This window comes from Mustelus asterias, chromosome 13 (genome assembly GCF_964213995.1).
Source record: "Mustelus asterias chromosome 13, sMusAst1.hap1.1, whole genome shotgun sequence".
Classification (NCBI taxonomy): Eukaryota; Metazoa; Chordata; class Chondrichthyes; order Carcharhiniformes; family Triakidae; genus Mustelus; species Mustelus asterias.
In genome coordinates, this window is record NC_135813.1 from 10,746,398 (window position 1) to 10,771,521 (window position 25,124).

A 25,124-nucleotide genomic window follows, 5' to 3' on the forward strand; every position below is an offset into this window, starting at 1 on the left:
GATTGTGGACTGGAGCGGAAAATTTAAGAAATGTATTTTTTAATAAAAAAGGCCCATGGTGTTTTCCAAGGTAGAAAGGAGCAAATGAAGCACAGTTGGAAAGCCAATGTGCTCCAAATAGTCGACCATTTGGGTTATGACAATAATGTGGATCATCTAATGCGGGTTTCCCACCAAAGGAAAACGGTTGCCAGGAAAAGTCAGAACTAAATAAACATTTGGCTTGTTCCTGAGATTTTTAAAAATTCATTCATAGGATGTGGTTCACTAATGTTCTTTAGAGAAGGAAATCTGTCGTCCTTACCTGGTCTGGCCTACATGTGACTCCAAGGCCACAGCAATGTGGTTGACACTCAACTGCCCTCTAAAATGGCTCAGCACCACCTTCTCAAGGGCAAGTAGGGATGGGCAATAAATGCTGGCCAGCCAGCAGTGCCCATATCCCACGAATGAATAATTTTTAAAAAGCATCTCCTGGCAAGGCCAGCATTTATTGCCCACCCCTGATTACTCTTGAGAAAATGCTGGTGAGCTGCCTTGAATGGTTGCAGTTGATATGTTTGCAAGTGGATCTATGGTTCTGTTAGGGAGGGAAAAATGTATGTCCTCATCAGGGTGGAATGTGACTTGAGGGTGAGGGTGTCCTTGCTGCCCTTCTCCTGTTTGGTAGAGGTGGTGGGTTTGGGAAGCAGTGAATCTAGTCATGGTATTCTTAAAGTTTATTTATTAGTCACAAGTAGACTTACATTAACGCTGCAGTTAAGTTACTGTGAAAATCCCCAAGTCGCCGTACTCCGGTACCTGTTCAGGTACACTGAGGGAGAATTTAGCATGGCCAATGCACCTAACCAGCATGTCTTGTGGAGTGTAGGACGAAACTGGTGCACCCGGAGGGGAGACACGCAGGCACGGGGAGAATATATAGATTTCGCACAGACAGTGACCCAAGCTGGGAATTGAACCCGGGTCTCTGGTGCTGTGAGGCAGCAATGCTAACTGCTGTGCCACCGTGCTGCCCCTAACAAGTAAAATTATTCCTTGGTTGGAGCAAACAGGGTTGCTGTGAAATCCACCTTGGAGGCCCATCTCTCATGTTGTCACAAAAGTTAAGATGCTGCATTACAATCAACTGTTAAACGGCCAAGGAACTGCCCAAGTATCGAGACAAACTTTGAACTATGACACACAAAATTCAGTAGAGATTAATTCAAGATGTTATACATAGAAACATAGAAAATTTAGAGCGCAGAAGGGAGGCCATTTGGCCCATAATGTCTGTGCTGGCTGAAAAAAATGCTACGTGCCTAATCCCATGTTTTAGCTCTTGATCCCGTAGCCATGTCGGTTGCAGCACTTTAAATACAAATCCAAAGATGTTCTAAATGCAGAGAGTGTTTCTGCCTCAGCCACTCTTTCAGATAATGGCCCTAGTTTTACTGGCATGGCTGCCCGAGGCTCGTAAGATCGTGCCCAAGGCCATTCTGCGAGCTGTGGCCGTGCCGGTAAAATCAGGGCCAGTGAGTTCCAGACCTCCCTGTTGTTGAAAAGATTTATCCTCAGCTCCCCGCCAATCCTTCTGTAAATGTTCTTCCCAGCTGGTAAAGTGGTGGGTTTGGGAGGTTCTGTCGAAAAAAGTTCAACAATGGCTTGAATCTTTTCTCAGCTTTTCCTGAACAAGCAAAATTATTCCTTTGGATGTGGTAAATATTTTAACTTTCTAACCAGAGGCACTGGTTTTAACTTCTGGTTATTGGCTGCTTTGCTAAGGGAAGTCTATCTTTTCTATCCACTCTTATCTAGACCCCTCACAATTTCAGACACTCGGTTAAATCTCCCCTCGGTCTCCACTGTTCTAACAAAAACAACTCCAGCCTATCCAATACTTCCTCATAGTTAAAGAAACTTCATTCCTTGCATTATCTTCTTCAATCTCATTTGTACCATCTCTAGTGCAGCCGCACTCTTCATGTAAGGAGGAGGCCCAAACTCTATGCAGTACCTTCGCTATAGTCTAGTTAGTGTTTCATACCGTTCAAACGTGACCTCTCTGCCCTTCTATTCTATGTCTTACCTTATAAAGGAACAGTAAGAAGTCTCACAACACCAGGTGTCTCATAAACAACAGGTTTATTTACAATCACGAGCTTTCAGAGCGTTGCTCCTTCATCAGGTGAAGGAGCAGGGCCCTGAAAGCGCACATGATGGAGCAGTGCTCTGAAAGCTTGTGATTCCAAATAAACTTGTTGGACTTATTACTGTGCCCTCTCCCAGTCCAACACCAGCATCTCCACATCATGGCTAATAAAGGAAAGTATCTCATATACTGCCATAAGCACTTTATCAATCTGTTACCTCAAAGATTTGTGGACACGCACTACCAAGATCCCTCTGTTATTCTACTTTGCCTTGTTTGCCTTCCCCAATGCATTACTCCACACTTCTCCAGGTGGAATTTCATTTGTCACTTTTCTGCCAACCTGACCGGTGCATGAATATCACCTGTTCCTCTTCCACCGTCAATCTCACAACCAAAAGGGTAGAGAATAAATGGCATACAGTAGACGGAAGAGGTGGGACAGCAACAACAACTTGCATTGATATAAACCTTCTCAGGTAGTAAAGCATCCCGAGGGGCTTCATAAGGGCATTACTGGGTCAAAATTGACACCAAATCAAAGGCATTAGGAGATGTGACCAAAAGCTTGAGCAAGAAGGTAGATCTCGAAGGAGGTGGCAAAGGTGGAGTTGGTGAGGCTTGAGAGAATTCCCATGCTTGGGCACAGATGTCTGAAGGCAAACCTGCCACTGGTAGGGAAGAGGAATGCAAAGAAGGACAGAATTGGAGGAATACAAAGTTATTGGAGGGCTACAGGGCTTGAATGCATTTGTAGCAAGGGAGAGAGGTGCAGTCATAGTGAACTTTGCAATTGAGATATTGATGGCCTGAGAGTCAGTGTAGGGCATTTGCAGTGAGTTATGAACAGCACTCGGTGCGTGTTAGAATACATCCAGCAGAGTTTCGGATGAGCTTAAGTTAATGGAGGGTGGGAGATGGGGGCTGTCCAGGAGAACATTGGCATAACCGAGCCTGGAGGTACCAAAGGATTTCAGTGGCAGGTGAGCTTATGAAGAGGCAGAGACAAATGGCATTATGGAGTGGAAGTTAAGTGGCCTGGGTGATAGAAAGGTATGGGATTGGAAACTTAACTCTGTCGAATAGAACGTGAAGATTGTGAATAGTCTTTGTCTGAGACTGTGGCAAGATACCTGAGTTTGATGTTAGGTTCATCATTTACCATGTTCAGTTATCACAGAGTGGCAAAGCAGACTTCCGAGTTGAATAGTGAATGAATAAATAACAAATCTAAAAGAGGTTAGCACTGCTGCCTCACAGCGCCAGGGACCCGGTTCAATTCCCGGCTTGGGTCACTATCTGTGCGGAGTCTTTATGTTCTCCCTGTGTCTGCATGGATTTCCTCCCACAGTCCAAAAGACGTGCTGGTTAGGGGCGTTGGCCATGCTAAATTCTCCCTCAGTGTACCCGTTTATTAATAAATAAACTTTAAAAGGCTGGAGAATCTTGAATTTGTTTAGGCCCTGGTGTTAGTACTCTTGTTTAGTTATCACCAGAAGGACACAGGGTATATGTAGTTTTCCTGTGGTAAGATTATCTGGGTGGACCAGATAAATGGTCCCCTTTGTCTGCTATCTTTGGAAATTTTATGATTGTGATTAGTACGGGTTAGTCTGTGTGACATCCACAAAATAGTTTATAACTAACAAAATCGCAATCAATCTGCTGTCTCGAAATAGCTCCCTGCATGCAGCATGTGTAATGCATACTGGTCCAATATAATGATGAGGGTAGGAGATTGAGTTTCTGTTTTTGTGGCTGCCGAGATTGATTCCATGATCTAAAGTAATGAAAAGAGCTGTATTGTAATTATTAATAAAATAAGTATTTGTTAAATTGAAAGCTGTGTATTGGAAAACATTTGCTAACGTAGATACATACCGTTGAGAATTCCTTGCGGTTACAATAACTGCACAGTGGCCCGAATTTCACCTTCCTTGAATATTATACTCACTAAAGAATAGATGCTAAGCAGCTGTTTGGGTCTAGTATGGTCATTGTGGGGTACTGTCAGACACGATTGTGTCGATCCAAAACTCTACAAAACTGCCAAATTTACCAGGTTATATGAAGATCTGGCTCCTGGTGCTGTCATTTGGAGCTCTGGTCTTTTAATACACAAATTCAAACTGCATGTGAAACGAGGCAGAAAGTGTCGGTAGGTCCCCTTCAATCACAGAGGGCCTCATAGCCTAGTCCTTGTATACGACCATGCAATGTCCACATGTCGAGCAACCTTAGTCTATTGCATCAAGGCAAGTATTTGGCTATATAAGGGCGGCACGGTAGCACAGTGGTTAGCATTGCTGCCTCACAGCGCCAGGGACTCGGGTTCAATTCCAGCCTCAGGTCATTGTCTGTGTGGAGTTTGCACATTCTCCCCGTGTCTGCGTGGGTTTCCTCCGGGTGCTCCGGTTTCCTCCCACAGTCCAAAGATGTGCTGGTTAGGTTGATTGGCCATGCTAAATTGACCCTAGTGTCGGGGATTAGAAGGGCGGATATGTAGGGTTACGGGAATAGGGCCTGGGTGGGATTGTGGTCGGTACAGACTTGATGGGCCGAATGGTCTCCTTCTGCACTGTAGGGATTCTATGATTCTATACATAATCTGTAAGTTTGCCTATTTAAATGCTGTGCAATTTCATTTTCTGCTCCCAGCAGACGGCTTGTTACCCTTACTGTATATGCTCTGCCAACTAAGGTCGAAACATGTACATTTGTGGTTGCCAGCTCACCTGATGTCAGTGGCGAGATAAAAACTTTCATTTCTGCTGGGAGAGAGGTCAACAGTCCAGTTCTCAGAGCCTGAGCAGAGTCTGAGTCAGCCTGCTTCAGTGAGCTTGGCTGGAAAATGGGTGTGTGATGGCTCAAGGTGTTATGATGAGTTTGAACTGCAGTGTCTCCATGGTCACATCATCTGTAACATTTATCATCTTGGCTCATTGGGTGAAGAAAGGGCAATTGAATGATGTGCCATCCAGTGACTGAAAAAATATTCACCATTGCCCAGGAGAGGCTTAAAGAAATGTTTTTGGGGGATGGGAGTGGTGGTGGTGGGGGGGGAGTGGGTGGGGAGTAAAATCACATTGAGGTGATCTCACTGTAACATGCCAGATTCTAAAGTGGCTTGACAGAGTAGATGCTGAGAATTTGTTGGTTTTTTCCCTTGGTTGGAGACCCCAAGTATAAGGGGCTGATCATTTAGGACTGAGATACAGAGAACTTCCTCGAGAGGATTGCATATCTTGGGAATCCGCTACTCGAGAGGTGTGGATGTGCCATCGTTGAATATATTTTTTGGTGTCTCAAGGGATTTGGGAAGCAGGTGAGAAAGTGGGACTGAGGCCAAGGATGAGCCATGATTGCATTGAATAGTAGAGAAGACTTTGTTTTTAATCATTTGTGGGACATGGACATTGCTGGGTGGCCAGCATTTATTGCCCATCCCTAGTTGGGAGTCAACCACATTGCTGTGGCTCTGGAGTCACATGTAGGCCAGACTGGGTAAGGACGGCAGATTTCCTTCCCTAAAGGACATTAGTGAACCAGGTGGGTTTTTCCGACAATCGGCAATGGTCATTCAGAAGATTCTTAATTCCAGATTTTATTTTAATTGAATTCAATTTTTAAAAATCTGGAATTAAGAATCTGCTGATGACTGCTTGAGGTGCCCAGACGATCAACTCCTGTCTCTTGTGTTCTTCTATTCAAATATTTCCAGAGCCCCAAACCAGTTATCCCTGAGAATTGAGTACAGTTAGAGCATCAAGTTCCGTGCAGCATTTGTTTTGTGTATTTGCCAGTTTGGAGCTGTCACTTTCCCTGTTTCAGTTTGTTCCTGTTGAGTTTTTGTGTTCTCAGCTGCCTAAACGCAGCAGGATTCAGTTTTTAAAATGTTTCTGAACAGGAATAGTTATCAAAAACTCAAGCAAGCTGTTGCTAGGATTGCATCAGCTGATCAAACCGCTGTACAAGACCAGTGATGTTTCTACAACAGTTGGCAGCGTTCACTTTTAACTGTGCTATGTAATGCTCTCTCTGGGTGGAGTGAGAATATAGGTTGTGCTTACATACGGCATTGATTTGACTTTGTACTGAGCTTCCCTGCAAGATGATGTATTGCCATAGAAAGGAGTAGCATCTCCCAACTACTTGGTAACGTGTTGTTTCTTGGTTAATTATGAAACAGACCTTTCCCCAGGTTTACCACTGGTGGTTGGATTTCAGTGGTGTACAAGAGCAGGATGTGTGGAAGAAAGAGCTTGTATTTATATTTTATCCGTAGAATATCCTTAAGTGCTTTGCAGACAGCGAGTTGCTTTTGAAGTGTAGTTACTGTTGTTATGTAGGCAATCACAGCAATTTGTGCACAGTAGGGTCCCACAGACACCTAATGAATGCATGATCAGACAGTCTGTATTTTTGGTGGAAATGTTTTGAGGCCATGATAATCGGGGGGGATCTCCTGACTCTTTGAATTGTGCCTCATTTTAACATCTCCAACCAACTTAGATAATGTTGCACCCCATCAGTATTGCCCTGAACATTCTGGATTGTGTGTTAAGTTTGAGGGTGGGATTTGACATAACCACCTGACTTGGGGCAAGAGTGCTACCCAGTGTGTCCAGGTGAAACTTTTAATACATCCATTTGAGAAATAGTGTAAAGCACTCAGTGGTACAATTAGAGATTTTATTTTCCCAAACTTATGCTACTCCTTTGTGTGGGGGTAGGGCCTGGGTGGGATTGTGGTCGGTGCAGACTCGATGGGCCGAATGGCCTCCTTCTGCACTGTAGGGTTTCTATGATTTCTATGATTTCAGTTGCATCTGAAGTATAATTTGAGCTGTAAAATAGTGTGGTTGGAGATCTGTTAATGAATTGAGAATGTATAACATTTAAAAACATTCGGTTGGTGGAAAAAAATTTGTATCTATACAGTGTCTTATCATATCTGAAACGTTCCAAATCAGTTCACAGCCAAAGCTAGTTACGTTGAAATGTCACTATTATGTGAGCAAATTTGACAGCTGTGTTGCACAAGTTGAGATTCCACAAACAGTGATACTATGAATGACCACTTAATCTGTTTTTGTTTGGAATTGATTATCGCAAGCTACGTTTTTTCAAACTACCATTGTTGTTGCCGAGGCAGTAGTTTCAGGGACCTCTTCAGTGACTGACATGTCAGTGAGCAGGGGCTTTTTTGCCAAAATTTCTATCCTCTCGAAGTGAAGCTGCCCGTGCCGAAGTGCAGCAAGACCTGCACGACAATCAAACTTGGGCTGATGTGTGTGGCATGAATGTGACTTGCCAATTAATTGCCAGGCAATCACCATCTCCAACATGAGACTCTGTAACTACCTCTCGGATAATCAACACTATACTATCTTTGAATCCCCCACCATCAACATCCTGGGGATCATCATTGATCAAAAACTTAATTGGACCATATCAACAGTACAGCTACAAGCGCAGTTAGAGGCTGTGTATTCTGTTGGCGGGGAACTCATCTGACACCCCAGAGCCTGCCCACCACCTGGGAATCACAAGTCATGAATGTGATGGAATACTTTCCACTTGCCTGGGTGATTGCAGCTCCACCCAAACAGTTGAAACTCAACCAGAGCAAAGTAACAGGGCTGGCACAGTGGTTAGCACTGCTGCCTCACAATGCCAGGGACCTGGGTTCGATTCCTGGCTAGGGTCACTGTCTGTGTGGAGTTTGCACGTTTTCTCTGTGTCTGCATGGGTTTCCTCCCACAGTCTGAAAGATGTGCTGGTTAGGTGATTGACCCGAACAGGTGTCAGAGTATGGCGACGAGGGAAATTTCACAGTAACTTCATTGCAGTGTTAATGAAAGCCTTACTTGTGACTAATAAATAAACTATAACTTTTAAATTGCTTGATTGGCACCCCATCTACAGCCTTAACTATTTATTCTTTAGACTACGTGTGCACTGTTTGCAGTGTGTACTAGTTGAACTATTCACAATATATATTAATGATTTGGATGAGGGAACAAAATGTAACATCTCAAAGTTTGCAGATGATACCAAGTTGGGTGGGAGGGTGAACTGTGACAAGGATGCAGAGATCCTTCAGAGTGATCTGGATAGGTTGGGTGAGTGGGCTAATCAATGGAAAATGCAGTATAATTTGGATAAGTGTGAGGCTATTCACTTTGGAAGCAAAAGCAAGAAGGCAACTTACTACCTGAATGTCTGTAAATTGGGAGAGGGGAGTGTGCAGCGGGACCTGGGTGTCCTTGTGCACCAGTCGCTGAAGGTAAGCATGCAGGTGCAGCAGGCGGTAAAGAAGGCAAATGGCCTGTTGGCTTTCATTGCGAGAGGTTTCGAGTACAGGAGCAGGGATGTGTTGTCGCAACTATACAGGGCCCTGGTGAGACCACACCTAGAGTATTGTGTGCAGTTTTGGTCTCCTTTTCTGAGGAAGGATGTTCTTGCTCTCGAGGGAGTGCAGCGAAGGTTTACCAGGCTTATTCAGGGGATGGCGGGACTGATGTATGAGGAGAGATTGACTAGGTTAGGATTGTTTTCGCTGGAGTTCAGACGAATGAGGGGGGATCTCATAAAGACCTACAAAATTCTAATAGGTCTAGACCGGATAGATGCAGGGAGGATGTTCCGATGGTGGGTGTGTACAGAACAAGCAGTCACAGTCTGAGGGTACAGGGTAGACCATTTAGGATGGAGGTGAGGAGACATTTCTTCACCCAAAGAGTGGTGAGCCTGTGGAATTCATTACCACAGGAAGTAGTTGTGCCAAAACATTGAATGTATTCAAGAGGCGGCTAGATATAGCACTTTGAGGGAATGGGATCAAAGGTTATGAGGAAAAAGCAGGATTAGGCTCTTGAGTTGGATGATCAGCCATGACCTTAATGAATGGGGAGCAGACTCGAAGGGCCAAATGGCCTCCTCCTGCTCCTATCTTCCATGTTTCTATGTAACTGCAACAACTCACCAAAGCCGCTTCAACATTCCAAATCTGACTGGGCAGGGCAGCAGATGCGTGGAAACACCATCACCTGCAAGTTTCCTCATTGGGTAAGTTTCCCCTTTAGAGAAATCAGGAGGGCAAAAAGGGGACACAAAATTGTTTTGGCCGATAAGGCAAAGGAGAATCCAAAGAGCTTCTACAAATACATAAAGGGCAAAAGAGTAACAAGGGAGTGAGTAGGGCCTCTTAAGGATCAACACGGTCATCTATGTGCGGATCCACGAGAGATGGGTGAGATTCTAAATGAATATTTCTCATCAGTATTTACTGTTGAGAAAAGCATGGATGTTAGGGAACTTGGGGAAATAAATAGTGATGTCTTGAGTGTACATGTTACAGAGAAGGAGGTGCTGGAAGTCTTAAAGCGCATCAAGGTACATAAATCCCCAGGACCTGATTAAGTGTATCCCAGGACGTTGTGGGAGACTAGGGAGGAAATTGCGGGTCCCCTAGCCGATATATGTGAATCATCGATAGTCACGGGTGAGGTGCCTGAAGATTGGAGAATGGCAAATGTTGTGCCTTTGTTTAAAAAGGGCTGCAGGGAAAAGCCTGGGAACTACAGGCCAGTGAGCCTCACATCTGTGATGGGTAAATTGTTGGAAGGTATTTTGAGAGAGAGAATCTACAGGCATTTTGAGATGCAAGGACTGATTAGGGACATTCAGCATGGCTTTGTGAGTGGAAAATCATGTCTCACAAATTTGATTGAGTTTTTTGAAGGGGTAACCAAGAAGATAGATGAGGGCAGTGCAGTTGATATCTACATGGACTTTAGCAAGGCCTTTGACAAGGTACCACATGGTAGGTTGTTGCATAAAGTTAAATCTCACGGGATCCAGGGTGAGGTATCTAAATGGATACAAAATTGGCTTCTTGACAGAATGTGGAGATGCCGGCGTTCTTGACAGAAGCCAGAGGGTGGTTGTGGAGAGTTGTTTTTCAAACCGGAGGCCTGTGACTAGCGGTGTGCATCAGGAATCAGTGCTGGGCCCACTGTTATTTGTCATTTATATTAATGATTTGGATGAGAATATAGGGGGCATGGTTAGTAAGATTGCAGATGGCACCAAGATTGGTGGCATAGTGGACAGTGAAGAAAGTTATCTCCAATTGCACGGTATCTTGATCAATTGGGCCAGTGGGCTAACGAATGGCAGACGGAGTTTAATTTAGACAAATGCGAGGTGATGCAATTTGGTAGATTGAACCAGGTCAGGACTTACTCAGTTAATGGGAGGGAGTTGGGAAGAGTTACAGAACAAAGAGATCTGGGGGTACATATTCATAGCTCCTTGACAGTGGAGTCACAGGTGGACAGAGTGGTGAAGAAGGTTTCATCGGTCAGAACATTGAATACAGGAGTTGGGACGTCTTGTTGAAGTTGTATAAGACATTGGTAAGGCCACACTTGGAATACTGTGTGCAATTCTGGTCACCCTATTATAGAAAGGATATTATTAAACTAGAAAGAGTGCAGAAAAGATTTACTAGGATGCTACCGGGACTTGATGTGTTGAGTTATAAGGAGAGGCTGAATAGACTGGGACTTTTTTCTCTGGAGCGTAGGAGGCTGAGGGGTGATCTTATAGAGGTCTATAAAATAATGAGGGACATAGATAAGGTAGATCGTCAATATCTTTTCCCAAAGGTAGGGGAGTGTAAAACTAGAGGGCATAGGTTTAAGGTGAGAGATACAAAAGTGTCCAGAGGGGCAATTTTTTCACAGGGTGGTGAGTGTCTGGAACAAGCTGCCAGAGGGGGTAGTAGAGGCGGGTACAATTTTGTGTTTTTAAAAAGCATTTAGATAGTTACATGGGTACGATGGGTATAGAGGGATATGGGCCAAATGCGGGCAATTGGGATTAGCTTAGGGGTTTTAAAAAAGAAAGGGCGGCATGGACAAGTTGGGCCGAAGGGCCTGTTTCCATGCTGTAAACCTCTATGACTCTATGTAAACCTCTGAGGTACATGCCATCCTGACTTGGAAATACATTGAAGTTCCTTCATTTGTTGCTTGGTCAAAAATCCTGGAACTTACTCCTGAACTGTGCCGTGGTTGTACCTACACCAAGCACTGCGGCAGTTCAAGAGAGCAGTTAGGGATGGTGAATAATTGCTGGCCTTGGCAGCGGCACCCCAATACCATGAGTATTTTTAAAAACACCAATCATTTGAAACGCTTTAAACCTTAAAGCTGTTAAGACCATATTTTATGTAGAGTATATTTCATTCTGCTTTGGTTTATCAAGCAGCCCAGAATTTAAGGCAAATGCATGTGACTATGTATGTGCATCTGGATCACTTAGATTCTTGTATTGGTTAGAAAGACTGCACTCATAAGACGGCCTGCATATAAGTGAAATTAGAAATACAAATGTTTGAACTTTCTTGGTATGAATTCAGTAAAAAGCTTTCTGTGTGCTCCTCTGATGACTGAGTTGGTAAAACTTGTGTGACAGAGCCTTAAGAGCAGGAAGTCACAGGTTCTGTTCTTCATGCTGATTTAGGTAATTTTAGCCAGGGTGGCAGCAAAGACTCGTGCCCAAGTGACAGGGAAATCAGCCGGACACTCTTGCCTCCTCGGAAATGAATGTGTGAATGCCTCGTGTGGACTGGTGTAGGCACAATTGCGATGTGTCACCTGCCAATATGATCATTGTCCAGGCTGGCACATAAATAACGAACACACACACACACGGGCAAGCACAGTGGTTAGCACTGCTGCCTTACAGTGCCAGTTCGATTCCCGGCTTGGGTCACTGTGCAGAGTTTGCACGTTCTCCTCGTGTCTGCGTGGGTTTCCTCCGGGTGCTCCGGTTTCCTCCCACATTCCAAAGATGTGCTGATTAAGTGAACTGACCATGCTAAATTGCCCCTTAGTGTCGGGGGGCTAGCAGGGTAAATATGTGGGATTATGGGCATAGGGCCTGGGTGGGGCTGTTGTCAGTGCAGGCTCGATGGGCTGAATGGCCTCTTTCTGTGCTGTAGGAATTCTGCTCTGAGGAGTTTAAGGGAGGGTCAAACTACCTGATAAACAATGTCCAAAAAACCCTTTTGCGTGCATTAGAATGTTATGCAACCTCATCAAAATACCACCTCGCTGGAATTAAGCTCCTCTGCAAATTAAGTTTCCATCGCCAGCACGGTGGTTAGCACTGCTGCCTCTCAGCGCCAGGGACCCGGGTTCAATTCCGGCCTTGGGTGACTGTGTGGAGTTTGCACGTTCTCCCCGTGTCAGCGTGGATTTCCTCCGGGTGCTCCGGTTTCTTCCCACAGTTTAAAGATGTGCGGGTTAGGTTGATTGGCCCTGCAACATTGCCCCTTAGTGTCAGGGGGGCTAACAGGATAAATACATGGGTTTACGGGGATGGGGTCTGGGTGGGATTGTTGTCTGTGCAGATTTGATGGGCCAAGTGGCCTCTTTCTGCACTGTAAGGATTCTGTGAATACAATACTTCTGGGATGGGTGGGGAAGGTGGATGTAAGGAGATCAGAGAAGGCGACCAGGAACAAGTTATGTAGATTGTACATTATCAATCAGCTTGGTTAATGTCTTTCAGCCAGTGTATTCTGGACATGTAGGCAGATATGAATCAGTGTTCCCAAACACAATGGCAAAAGATCTCCTTTCACTAATTTATCAGACAGAGGTTCAAATACCATGTGTTCAGCCAAATCTGGCTGGCATTCCGGGATCAGTGTCCTTCCATGTTTGCATAATGGTTTTACTTCTACCAGTAACAGGCCATGGCTCGCAAGCTTGTACTTGCACAGTGTAATAAAAAAGATGATTGCCTGGAACTACAATAGATATATTCATCAATTATTGTATGGATGTTTAAAAGTTTAAAGTTTATTAATGTCACAAGTAGGCTTACATTAACACTGTAATGAAGTTACTGTGAATCCCCTAGTCGCCACACTCTGACGCCAGTTCGGGTACACTGAGGGAGAATTTAGCACGGCCAATGCACCTAACCAGCACCTCTTTTTCACCTATTCTCCTTGGATTTTAAATTCTCAAGCATGTTTCCATTCATGAAATGATTTTTTTTTTGGCATTGTGAGATGTCAGCGTGTCCCTTTTTTATAGAAATTCCATCTGAAAAGTCTTCTCTATTATATTGCCCTCTTGATTCCACCGATCTCCACTCCCTTTTCTGTCTGCATTATGATGTCCTTTCTGATTATATTGCTTCCTTAGTAGTCCACTGCAGGTTTAACTTCAATTTTGTGAAATCCTGCACTTAATTTACACCAGTGGTGCGAGCTGAATAATCTCTGTCCCAGATCAATATAACTTTATGGAGTTAGTCATAACCACAGTAGCAAAATTATCAATTACTCATCACTTAAAAATCGTGATCTTTCATTGATCCCTTGGCCACGGAATGCACTTGGCAGAGTTTGAGCACCCTATGCACAAGCATTCAAAGCTTTGGAAGCCTGCGGCCTGGCCACAGTCAATATCATTTGTGGTATATTTCCACCTCCCTCTCTCTCTCCCCCCCCCCCCCCCCCCCCCCCCCCCCCCCCCCCCCTCTAAATCCTCTCTGTCTTAACTTCAATGTTTATTGCTTGTGATTTTTGTCAAACGCTGGATCTTGCTGCCTGTGACCATTTCATTTGGAAGTGTTCATGGGGCTTGTCAGGTGTTTGTTATATTTTGCCTTCCAACTACATTTATAATTTCTGAATAATGTTTAGTGTTGTGATGTATGCAACATATGTTAAAATAGTGGAATCTTACAACATTTATACTGATTTGTTACCAACTAGTGCTGTGTAGGAATAGTGTACTGAACCAGTTTGGGAGGATGAAAGTTTTACTTTACTTCGTGTTATTAGGCATTGGAATAATTCATTGAATCCCTACAGTGCAGAAGGAGACCATTTGGGCCATCGAGTCTCTGAAAGAGCATCTTAGCCAGGCCCATCCCCACAACCCCGTGCATTTGCCATCGCTAATCCATTTGATCTACATACCCTTTGGACACTAAAGGTCAATTTAGCATGGCCAATTCACCTAACTTGCACATCTTTGGACTGTGGGAGGAAACCGGAGCACCCGGTGGGAATCCACACAGACACGAGGAGAGTGTGCAAACTCCACACAGACAGTTACTCAAGGCCAGAATTGGACCTGGGTCCCTGGCGCTGTGAGGCAGCACTGTGCCACCCCAATTCAGTGTCTTGTAGAACTCTTCAGTCCTGTTCTGCCACCCAAATCCTCGCCGATTGTTGCTAGCTCCTCATCTTTCAGCTCATCAACTTTAACATTTTCATTCGTGTCTGTAGATCTTTCTAAGATCTCAGTCCTCACTAACTGATCCATTGTGTTTTCCTCGCTCTTTATAGTTCACCACTGATGGCAAAACCTATAGCATACTCTGCAACCCTCTCCCGAACACATCAACCTTGTTCACCAGCCCACCCCTCCCATTTCAGAAGTCTCTCTTACACGTTGCTATTCCAATATCATCTCCAATTCCCTAATTCCACCCTCGCCCCTACTTGTATCTAACTTTGACAGTGTTGAACCTTGCTGTAGCCGATGGGCTCTATTAAGTTGAAGTTGCACCATCTGGTATCAAGGTCAAACTTGAGTTAGAAAGTGAAATATTGCAATGTAAAGAGCTTTAAATGTTGCACATGGTTTTAAAATGCTGTTTCTTTTCCACCTCCTTCTCTGTTAAAGATTGCTGCTAAAATAGATGCTGGGTCACATCTGAACAACTCCACTCCTGTGGTAGATCCTGCAGTCTATGGCTATGGGACTCAGAAACGGACACTCGATGACGGGGGTAAGTCAGTGTGTTGCTGACAGCATTTTTTTTTCTTCGTGTAACTGCTTGCTTTTAGAGGTATTTTGTACTCCCTTTGCAAAATCTTTGGCTACTTTTTAAGTTGACTTCTTTGGGGAACAAAGAAGAACTGAACACACGCATTGTTTTGTCTTCACAAAAGAGGGCACAAATAACACCACAGATATGTTAGTGAACCAAGGGTCTAGTGAGAATGCAGAATTGAAGGAAATCGGTATTAGCAAGAAAATGGTGCTGGGGAAATTAAGGAGATTGAAAGATGACATCACCGAGCTTGATAATCCACATCCCAGAGTATTAAAGGACGTGGTCCTAGAAATATTGGATATATTGATGGTCGTCTTCCAAATTTCTGTAAACTCTGAAGCAGTTCCTACAGATTGGAGGGTGGCAAATGTAACCCCACTATTTAAAAAAGGAGATAAGAAGGAGAATTAGCCAGTTAGCCTGACATCAGTGGTGGGGAAGATGTTGGAGTCTATTATAAAAAGACATGATAACAGAACATTTGGAAAGCATTAATAGATTGGACAAAGCCAGCATGAGTTTATGAAAGGCAATTCTTGCTCAACAAATTTACTGGAGTTTTTTGAGGATGTAACTGGTAGAATAGATAAGGGAGAACCAGTGTATGTTGTGTATTTGGACTTTTGGAAGGCTTTTGATAAGGTCACTCATACGAGGTGAGTGAGAAACATTAAAGCACATGGGATAGGGGATTATGTATTGGCATGGATTGAGAAGTGGCTGACGGGCAGAAATTAATGGGTCTTTTTCCGAGTGGCAGGTACCCCAGGGATCGGTGCTTGGCCCCCAGCTGTTTATGATGTGTGTGAATGATCTGGATGAGGAAACCAAATTTGCTGATGACAGAAAACTGGGCGGAATGTGAGTTGTGAGGAGGATACTAGGAAGCTTCAAAGTGTTTTGGACAAGTTGAGTGAGTGGGCAAACACGTGGCAGGTGCTGTAAAAAGTGGCTAAATGTGAAGTTATACACTTTGGTATGAAAAATAGAAAGGGAGAGTATTAATTGAGTGTGATTATTTTGGGAAGTGTGGATGTACAAAGATCTGGGTGTCCTCAGTACACCACTCAATGAAAGTGGAGATGCAGGTGCAGCAAGCAATTAGGAAGGCAAACAATATGCTGGCTTTCATTTCGGGAGGATTTGAGTTCAGAAGTAAGGATGTTTACTGCAGTTATACATGGCCTTGGTGAGACCACATCTGGAGTATTGCATGCAGCTTTTGTCTCCCTACCTAAGAAAGGATATACTTGCCATAGAGGGAGTGCTGTGGAGGTTCACTAGGGTGATACCAGAGTTGGTAGGACTGTTTGACTGGGCCTGTATTCACTAGAGTTCAGAAAGATGAGCAGAGATCTGATTAAAACATATAAAATTTTAACAGGGCTGGACAGACTAGATGCAGGGAGGATGTCTTCCATGGTTAGTGAATGTAGAGCCAGGGGATACAGTTTCAGGATATGGGATAGGCCATTTAGGGCGAAGCTGAGGAAATATTTCTTTGCTCAAAGGGTAGTGAACCTGTGGAATTCTCTACCACAGAAGGCTGTGGAGGAAAAGTTAATGTATTCAAGAAAGAGAGATGATTTCAATGGCATGAGGGGGTATGGGGAAAAAGCATGAATATGACATTGAGATGGAGGATTATCCGTGTTATATTGAATGGTGGAACAGGCTCAAAGGGCTGAATAGCCGCCTAATTTCTGTTATCAGAACAAGATTGGCACAAAACATTGAAGTTTACAATTCTGGATCTAATGTTTAAATGCAAGAGAGATAGTCAAGTTTAAGGTAGTTCACAAAGCTATTAGGGTCTGTCTGGTGCTTTAAAAAAAAGTGTAACTACTTGAAGGAAAATTTTCTATGTATGAAGTGAAAATATTACCCATCTAGCTCTGAAATGTACCTTATTTCAAAAATTATCTGCACATTGCTCCTTCATTTCAGAAGGACAAATGTTACACAATCTGACCTGATAATCAATGGGGGAATTCCCTCTACGACATGTGCAGCAGGAGGCATGTTGTTCTGCACAATTATTCTTGAGCTTTGCCAGTTACTGTTAAACTGGTCTCTGAAAATAGCACTTGGGAATGAATGATCTCAATAAATGCTAAAGCTGGACTTGTCAATTCCCCTACAATTCCAAGACTGCACTTCTGAGGAAAAATAGTGAAAATATAGTTCCAAGTATGTCGATTAGTGGAAATGGCGAATGTGAAGCAGTGATGTATTAGTGGCAGGTTTTGCATTGCAGAGCTACTTTAGAGAGGAGTTCCAAAGCCTGATATATAAGCTGTGTCTTGTGGGATCATTTCTACAGTAGCCAAGCAGCTACGCACAGGAAGCTGAAGTCACTGTTCCCAATTAGCTGGTTGCAATATCTTCCCCAATGATGTATCCACAAAACTGCTGTGCTGGCCTGCTAAGACTGCATTCACGTACTCTCTGTTGGTGACCAGGGAATGTTGGTGGTTTCAGGAGTTACCTTAGCACTGTGGGGACATTGCTACACCCAGAGGCGCGCACAGGGAGAATCAAAAAAGAAGAATGTATTTGTGCATTTTGTTTAACATTAGAAAGCAAGAGTATTTTCCCCTTCGTAGCGGAGTTGCACTGCAATGTTTTTATTACACAATCATTGTTCAGAATGTTTTTTTTGTTCAAATCTGCTGTTTTCTCCCCCTCCCCGCACATCTTCATTTTGTAGTTAGAACTTTTAAACGCTGCTCTTTCTTAATCATCTGCTCAGTTGATCTGAGCCTGTGGAATTGAAATATAATGCCACTTTTCTGCTGACTCCTTTCCCAGTGTATCACTTTTGGGCATTCTTTAGAAGTCTAATGGAGCTTTTTCTTTTAACTCTTTATCCTATGAAAGATTAATTTCATTGTAGAATTGCTAACGGTTTTCCATGGCAGTTTTAAACACCTTGTCGTCATTTGCGTTTGTGTTCTTGAAGGTATGCAGCACAGTTGTGTTTTTGCTTGCTTTTTTAACAGTCTCGGGCAAATTTGATTCAGAATTGCAGTAAAAAAATTGCTCGTCTCTTGGGTTTAATTTTAAATTAAGGACTATGTTCAGTCTTTGTTCTCACAGCCTCCCTTGGCTTGAGGGTTTATTCTTCTGATTATGCTTTGGATGGTTTTCTGTGTTAACGGCTTTCGAAATGCAACTTGTGGGATAAACCCACTGCTATCACCTCATTTCTTGATTTGAACTTTATGTACAAGTATCTTTTTCAACCTCCAGCCTCTTCAGTTCTTTTTTTTGTTTAAAAAAGGTTTGCATGAAAATATGACTTGTAAGTGCATCTTCCGCCCCTGACAGCTGGGGAGGCTGTTTGCATTTATAGGTGGGAGTCTGCGTGATTGCCTTGCTTTCTGTTTCGTGGAACTTCACATTGTAAATTAGAAATAGCTGCTAGACCCAACTAGAAAATAGCTGCTGATGGCACTTTAGTTTTGGACTTCTCTTTCAGCTGGCTTTGAAAGCTGTAGCACGTTCCTGTTATTAATGTACACCTGCTTTGTGAATTGGCTCTCTCTCTCTCTCTATCTGGCATTGGTTAGTGGAGGGGCGGCAGTGTGAATGGAAGAATGTTTGGAATCAGTTGTGGGCGCCCTTGTGACATCCCTCAGTTCAGCACATCTGACCTGCCAAACTAGATGGAGGATTGGAAGGGGAAGGTTTTTGCTTGGTTGGTGCTAGGCTGTTTATCATAAATACAGGTGTGTAGCTGCTTCTAACCGACCTGCATTCCTCCCCTACCCTCAGTATTGTATAATAGGGATTATTTTCTCTTTTGAACTGCTGCATCTGAAAGTCATTTTGCTTCCTCATATTCTAATACTTTGGTGCTTCAAATGTGTCAGCTCAGAATGGAATTAGCCCTGTCCGTTTTTACAGGGTTAGCCTGGCAGGTGTTTCAAAGCACCTTATCTGGCTGACTTCACAATTTTTGTAAAGTTTATTTATTTTATTTATTAATGTCACAAGTAGGCTTATGTTAACATTGCAATGAAGTTACTGTGAAAATCCCCTCATCGCCACACTCCAGTGGCTGTTCGGGTACACTGAGGGAGAATTTAGCATGGCTAATACACCTAATCAGCACATCTTTTGGACTGTGGGAGGAAACCGGAGCACCCGGAGGAAACCCACGCAGACACAGGGAGAACATGCAGACTCCACACAGACAGTGACCAAGCTGGAAATTGAACTTGGGTCCTTGGCGTAGTGAGGCAGTAGTGCTAACCACTGTGCCACCCTTGTAGAGGTTCGTAGCAAAAAGGTGACAGAACTATCCAAGTATCCAAAAAAACGTATTGCATAGATAATGGCCGGCAGGGGCAGGTGATCCCCAAGGTAGTGTTTGTCCTCAGCTGAGTATTTTGGTTATTTGGATAACAGGTTAGAGTTTTGCTCTACCAATTCTCACTACTACTTTTGCTTTTTAAATTCGTGCTCTTAATCCAAAAGGAATGACAGGTGGATTAGCCATGGTAAATGCATGGGTTACGGGGAAGTGGTCTTGCTCTTTTGGAGGGTCAGTGCAGGCTCAATGGGCCAAATGGTCTCCTTCTACAGTGTAAGGATTCCATGGATACGTTTGTGCTGTTGCCTAGCTGGATGCAGCCAGACTGGATACTCAATTCATTTGCCACATAACTGCAGATTATTTTAATCCTGTGGTGATATTGTGAGTTATTGTGAAATAACACCTTTATCATGTAAGGGAGGTATCAGAACACAAGTAGCCCATTTAACCTCTTGAGCTTGTTCAACCATTCAGTGAGATTATGGTTGTTCCATGACCTAATTCCATTTTCCGCATATCTCTTAAGGCCTTTGGTTGACAAAAATCTATCAGTCTAACAATCGCTGTTTATAGAAGAAATTCCCAAGCTTCTACCACCCCGTTGCATGAAGAACTGTTTCCTATTTTCACTCCTGAATGGTCTGACACTAAACTTTGAATTATGCCTCCTAGCCTCAGACACCCCAACAGGTGGACATAGTTTCCTCCCATCTGCCTTAATATCGTGAAAATTTTAATCAAATCGCCCTTTAGCCTTCTGAATTCCAGGGAGTTCAACCATAGTTTGGAAAATCTCTCCTCATAACTTAACACTGAGGCTCCAAGTATCATCTATGCTGCACTCCCTCCAAAGTCACTATATCTTTCCTAAGGTTGGTGCCCTGCAATGTGCACACTGCACTGCTCCAGTTGTCATCTAGCTAGGGGTTTGTATGATTGAAACATGACTTCTACTCCCTTGTATTCTCGTCCTCCAGATACAAAAATCTGTGTGCCATTAGCCTTTTTGATTGTTTTCGTACCTGTTCATGACATTTTTAAAGCTCTTTGGATCTCCACTGGCTTTGCACAATTTAGAAAGTACCCTGTTCTATTTAGCTGCAAAGTGGACAATCTTCCATTTGCCAACTTTAAAATCCATTTTCCACAGTTTTGTTCATTTGCTTAGTCTGTCACCATCTTTTTGTAGTGTTATGTTTCCATCTATGCTGTGCCTTTTACCAAGCGGCCTATATAATTGCTGTTGAACTGTGTGCAAGTCTCCCAGTAAGAGTTATGGTACTGTTAGTCGATAGTCTCATTCAGTAAGATCGATTCTGGAATCTGCTTCAGTGTACTCCTGTGTTCGAACACCAGAATAAGAGTCTACAAGAGAAACTTGCACCTGCTTTCAGACTTTAATTCTCCTTTCCCTTTTCTCAGTAGTGAACCAGCTTGGGGGAATGGTGCATCAAAGGTAAGTAACAGATTGTTGTAATTATTGTGTCTCTATCTATAGTATGTATGCAAGTATTTTATACAATTTTAAGCTTCACTAGAGCAATTGGTACCAGATGCTAAAAGTAGAACTAATTTTAGAAGCCTTTTTGTCTCGTACGTGATCCCTTGCTTTTTTCTAACATGGTTCCATGAGAAAGTGTGTGAATGTAGAACCACCCAATATCATAGAAATCGTAGAATCCCTACAGTGTAGAAGGAGGCCATTCGGCCCATCAAGTCTGCACCGACCACAACCCCACCCAGGCCCTATTCCCATAACCCCACATGTTTACCCTGCTAATCCCCATGACACTCAGGTTAATTTAGCACAGCCAATCAGCCTAACCCACATCTTTGGACTGTGGGAGCAAAGTGATTTATATATAATTAACATAGGCTCACAATCTACAAACAAAACTAACATATAAATGTACTGCACTTGTCTCTGCAAATCTTTACATTACTTTGCATGATAACTAGACAGTGGAATTGTGGAGATTTAACAGTTGTGATTATTCTTAAGGTGTAAGGTTTCTGCAATTCTGCATCTGTCTCCGCAAATCTTTATATTACCTTGCAGGACAGTATCTATTAGTTACCTTACATCAAAAAGTGCACGATAACTAGACAGTGGGATTGTGGAGATTTAACAGTTGTGATTATTCTTAAGGTGTAAGGTTTCTGCAATTGTAAGATGCTTGCACACATTTTGGGATTGAATGGTTCGAACAGGCGCACTTGCACCATGCCCGTATCCCATTTACCGCTTTCGCCATTCCTAAAAAAAAAAGGAAATCTCCCTGGCCAACCCAAAATATTTTCTAGTGAGATTTGAAGAAGCCACTGGATTCCTACATAGGTTCCAGGGAGGAAGGGGTTGACTTATGAGGAGAGATGAAACAATTTGGGCTTGTACTCACTGGAGTTTAGAAGGATGAGAAGGGGATCTGATCGAGGTATATAAAATTTTAAAAGGGATTTATAAAGTAAATGTAGACCAAATGTTTCCTCTTATGGGGCAATCTCGAACAAGAGGTCACAGGTATAGGTTGAGAGGCGGTAGATGTAACACTGAGATGAGGAGGAACGACTTATCGCAGAGGGTGGTGAATTTGTGGAACTCGCTGCCCCATCGCGCGGTGGAGTCTGAATCGTTGAATGGTTTCAAGAAAGAGATAGGATAGACATATTTCTAATAAAAAAGGGAAGGAGGGATATGGGGAACAGGTGGGGAGGTGGATTTGAGACCAGGGAGAGATCAGCCATGATCTGATTGAATGGTAGAGCAGGATCAAAGGGCTGAATTTGCCTGTTTCTGTTCCTAACTCCTATGTTCCTATAGATATAACAACTGTGTCTGCTCCTGAAGTTTTTTTTCTTTTAGTTGAGATGAGAACAGAACTCCTTAAATTGAAATTTGGAATGAAGGCTATATGGTTGGTCAAAGGAAGTGGGGGAAAATCCGACTTCAGTCTTTTTCCAATCTCATCCCATATCCAGGGCTGCCAAAGCCAGCTATGCTGACTGATAGAGTCTCATTCTTGGACGTTTATGAGAAAGAAATGGTCGGTTTGAGAGTATCCAGTCACTTTCCCTAAAACCACTGCCCCTTTTATTGTAATTAAAACATGGAAGTAGCCTCTAATCATGCAACTTTGGCCCAATTGTGGGAATGAATATCCAGTTCTTTGGGTTTTATTGGTATGACAATGTTAAAGTAAAGTTGATTGATTCGTCACAAGTAAGGCTTACATTAACAGTGCAATGAAGTTACTGTGAAATTAATGTGTGTGTAAACCAGGATTTTCCCATCTGTTCTTGTAAACTGCATCTTTTAAAATTCTTTTTTCAGGACTATAATGTCTGAAGAGTACAAAGTGCCTGATAAAATGGTTGGATTCAGTAAGTATGAAGCTTTTGGAACATATGTATGTTCCAGGTTATCTTTAATGCAGTAAATGTCATTTAAACACTTGTACAAAATGGTATTTGTGGGGAACGTGCATTATTATCTCAGGATGTCAGATATTTTCGCACATTTAGAAGTTCTGGAGATCTGTTGAAGAGTTAAATGTTTTAAGAAAAAGGAATCAAAATGTTTGCTTTATCTCAACAGTGCAAATTGGCTTGGATTTTGGTTACCACAAATTTGTTGGAAAGAAGGATTGTTGTGAAGTTCCAGCGATAGTCTGATCAGTACACGATGTATTAAGCTGCTGAAAATAACATCTGATTTCATGCTCTCGCTTCACCTGCATGGCAGGTTTTAGACCTCAGCTGGTTTCTATTTAGGAAATTGGGTAGAGGTGTAAAAGGAGGAGTATGGGATGGAAAGTTACCTGATTTGTGTTTGCCTGTGTATTTTTGATGAGGTAACAGTGTAATGCTGTTGATTTGATTTTTGATTTGATTTATTATTGTCACATGGATTAATATACAGTGAAAAGTATTGTTTCTTGTGCACTATACAGGCAAAGCATACCAAGAAGGAAATGGTGCAGAATGTAGTGTTAGTTATAGCTAGGGTATAGAGAAAGATCAACTTAATGCAAGGTAGGTCCATTCAAAAGTCTGATGGCAGCAGGGAAGAAGCTGTTCTTTTGTCGGCTGGTATTTGACCTCAGACTTTTGTATCTTTTTCCCGACGGAAGAAGGTGGAAGAGAGAATGTCCGGGGCGCGTGGGGTCCTTAATTATGCTGGCTGCTTTGCTGAGGCAGTGGGGTGCAGATAGAGTCAATGGATTGGAGGCTGGTTTGCGTGATGCATTGGGCTACATTCACGACCTTTTGTAGTTTCTTGTAATCTTGGGCAGAGCAGGAACCATACCAAGCTGTGATACAACCAGAAAAAATGCTTTCTATGGTGCACCTGTAATGTTGGTGTGTTGCCTGTGGACTTTCAAAAGATATGATAAAATGCCCCATGGCAGATTTGTAAGCAAAGTTCTAGCTCATAGGTTAAAAGGGACGGTAACAACATGTATATAAAATTGACTAGGGCTGAATAACATAGAATAGTGTACTGGCTTATATTGGAGCTCCCCAGGGATTGGTGTCAAGGTCCCTGCTCTTTGTGATGTATATTTCTGACTTAGATCTTGGTGTACAGGCACAATGTCAATATTTGGAGATCATAAGGAACTTGCAAGTTGTGCCAAACGTGGGCAATTGGGACTAGCTTAGTGGTTTTAAAAAAAAGGCGGCATGGACAAGCTGGGCCGAAGGGCCTGTTTCCATGCTGTAAACCTCTATGACTAAGTATTGTGAACTGAGGAGGATAGTGTAGAACTTCAGAAGGACAGGCAATTTGGTGTAGTGGGCAGATAAGTGGCAAATGAAACTTAGTGCAGAGAAGTGTAGAGTGAACATAATTCTTAAGGGGACGCAGGAGCAGAGGGACCTGGGTGTTTGTATATGTGCATAAATTATTGAAGGTGGCAGAACAAGTTGAGAACATGATTAATAAAGTGCCTGGCAGTGTGTGGCGTTCTGGGCTATATCAGTTGGGGTATAGAGTACGAAAGCAAGGAAGTCATATAGGAACCTGTATAAAACGCAGGTTCTGCCTCAGCTGGGCATTGCATCCAGCTATGGGTGCCACTCTTTAGGCAGGATGTGAAGGCATCAGAGAGAGTGCAGAAAAGTTTCAAAATGCTTCTGAGTTGAGAAACTTCAGTTAAGTAGAAAGATTGGAGAAGTTAGGTTCTTTTGGAGAAAAGAAAGTTGAGGAGTTTGGAAAGAAGTATTCCAAAATCATGAGGGGTCTGGACCGAGTAGACAGAGAAACTGTCCCCATTGGTGGAAGGATCGAGAACCAGAGGGCATAGAACTGCCAAAAAAGCAATGGAGTCATGAGTCTTCATGCAGCCAGTGGTTAGGATCTGGAATGTTGTGTCTGAGAATGTGGTGGATGAAGGGTCAACTTGGCTTTCAAAAGGGAATTGATTTGATTTATTATTGTCACATGTATTGGGATACAGTGAAAAGTATTGTTTCTTGCGCTCTATACAGACAAGACATACCGTTCACAGAGTACATAGGGGAGAAGGAAAGGAGAGGGTGCAGAATGCAGTGTTACAGTCACAGCTATGGTGTAGAGAAAGATCAGCTCAATATATGGTAGGCCCATTCAAAAGTCTGATGGCAGCGGGGAAGAAGCTATTCCTGAGTCATTATCTGAAATGAAAACTATTGCAGGAATGTGGTGGGAAAGGCAGAGAAGTGGCATCAAGTGAATTGCTCCTTCAGAGGGCCAGCACAGACAGAGGGGCTGAATAGCCTCCTAAGCTGTAACCATTCTGATTCAGGTTG

The 25,124-nt window shown here is 43.1% G+C and overlaps 1 protein-coding gene across 15 annotated transcripts in view; it reads left to right on the plus strand.

Annotated features, from left to right (window-relative positions):
* fubp3 (far upstream element (FUSE) binding protein 3) overlaps positions 1 to 25,124 on the plus strand; it is a 126,724-nt gene that overhangs the window by 24,097 nt on the left and 77,503 nt on the right. For 14 of the 15 annotated variants that reach the window (XM_078226362.1, XM_078226354.1, XM_078226356.1 and 11 more), the window contains exons 2-4: positions 14,860 to 14,965; positions 20,757 to 20,790; positions 22,666 to 22,715. In XM_078226362.1, coding sequence (XP_078082488.1) covers positions 14,860 to 14,965; positions 20,757 to 20,790; positions 22,666 to 22,715 — 190 coding nt within the window. The remainder of the gene's footprint in view (positions 1 to 14,859; positions 14,966 to 20,756; positions 20,791 to 22,665; positions 22,716 to 25,124) is intronic. The other variant, XM_078226355.1, reaches the window with a different exon arrangement.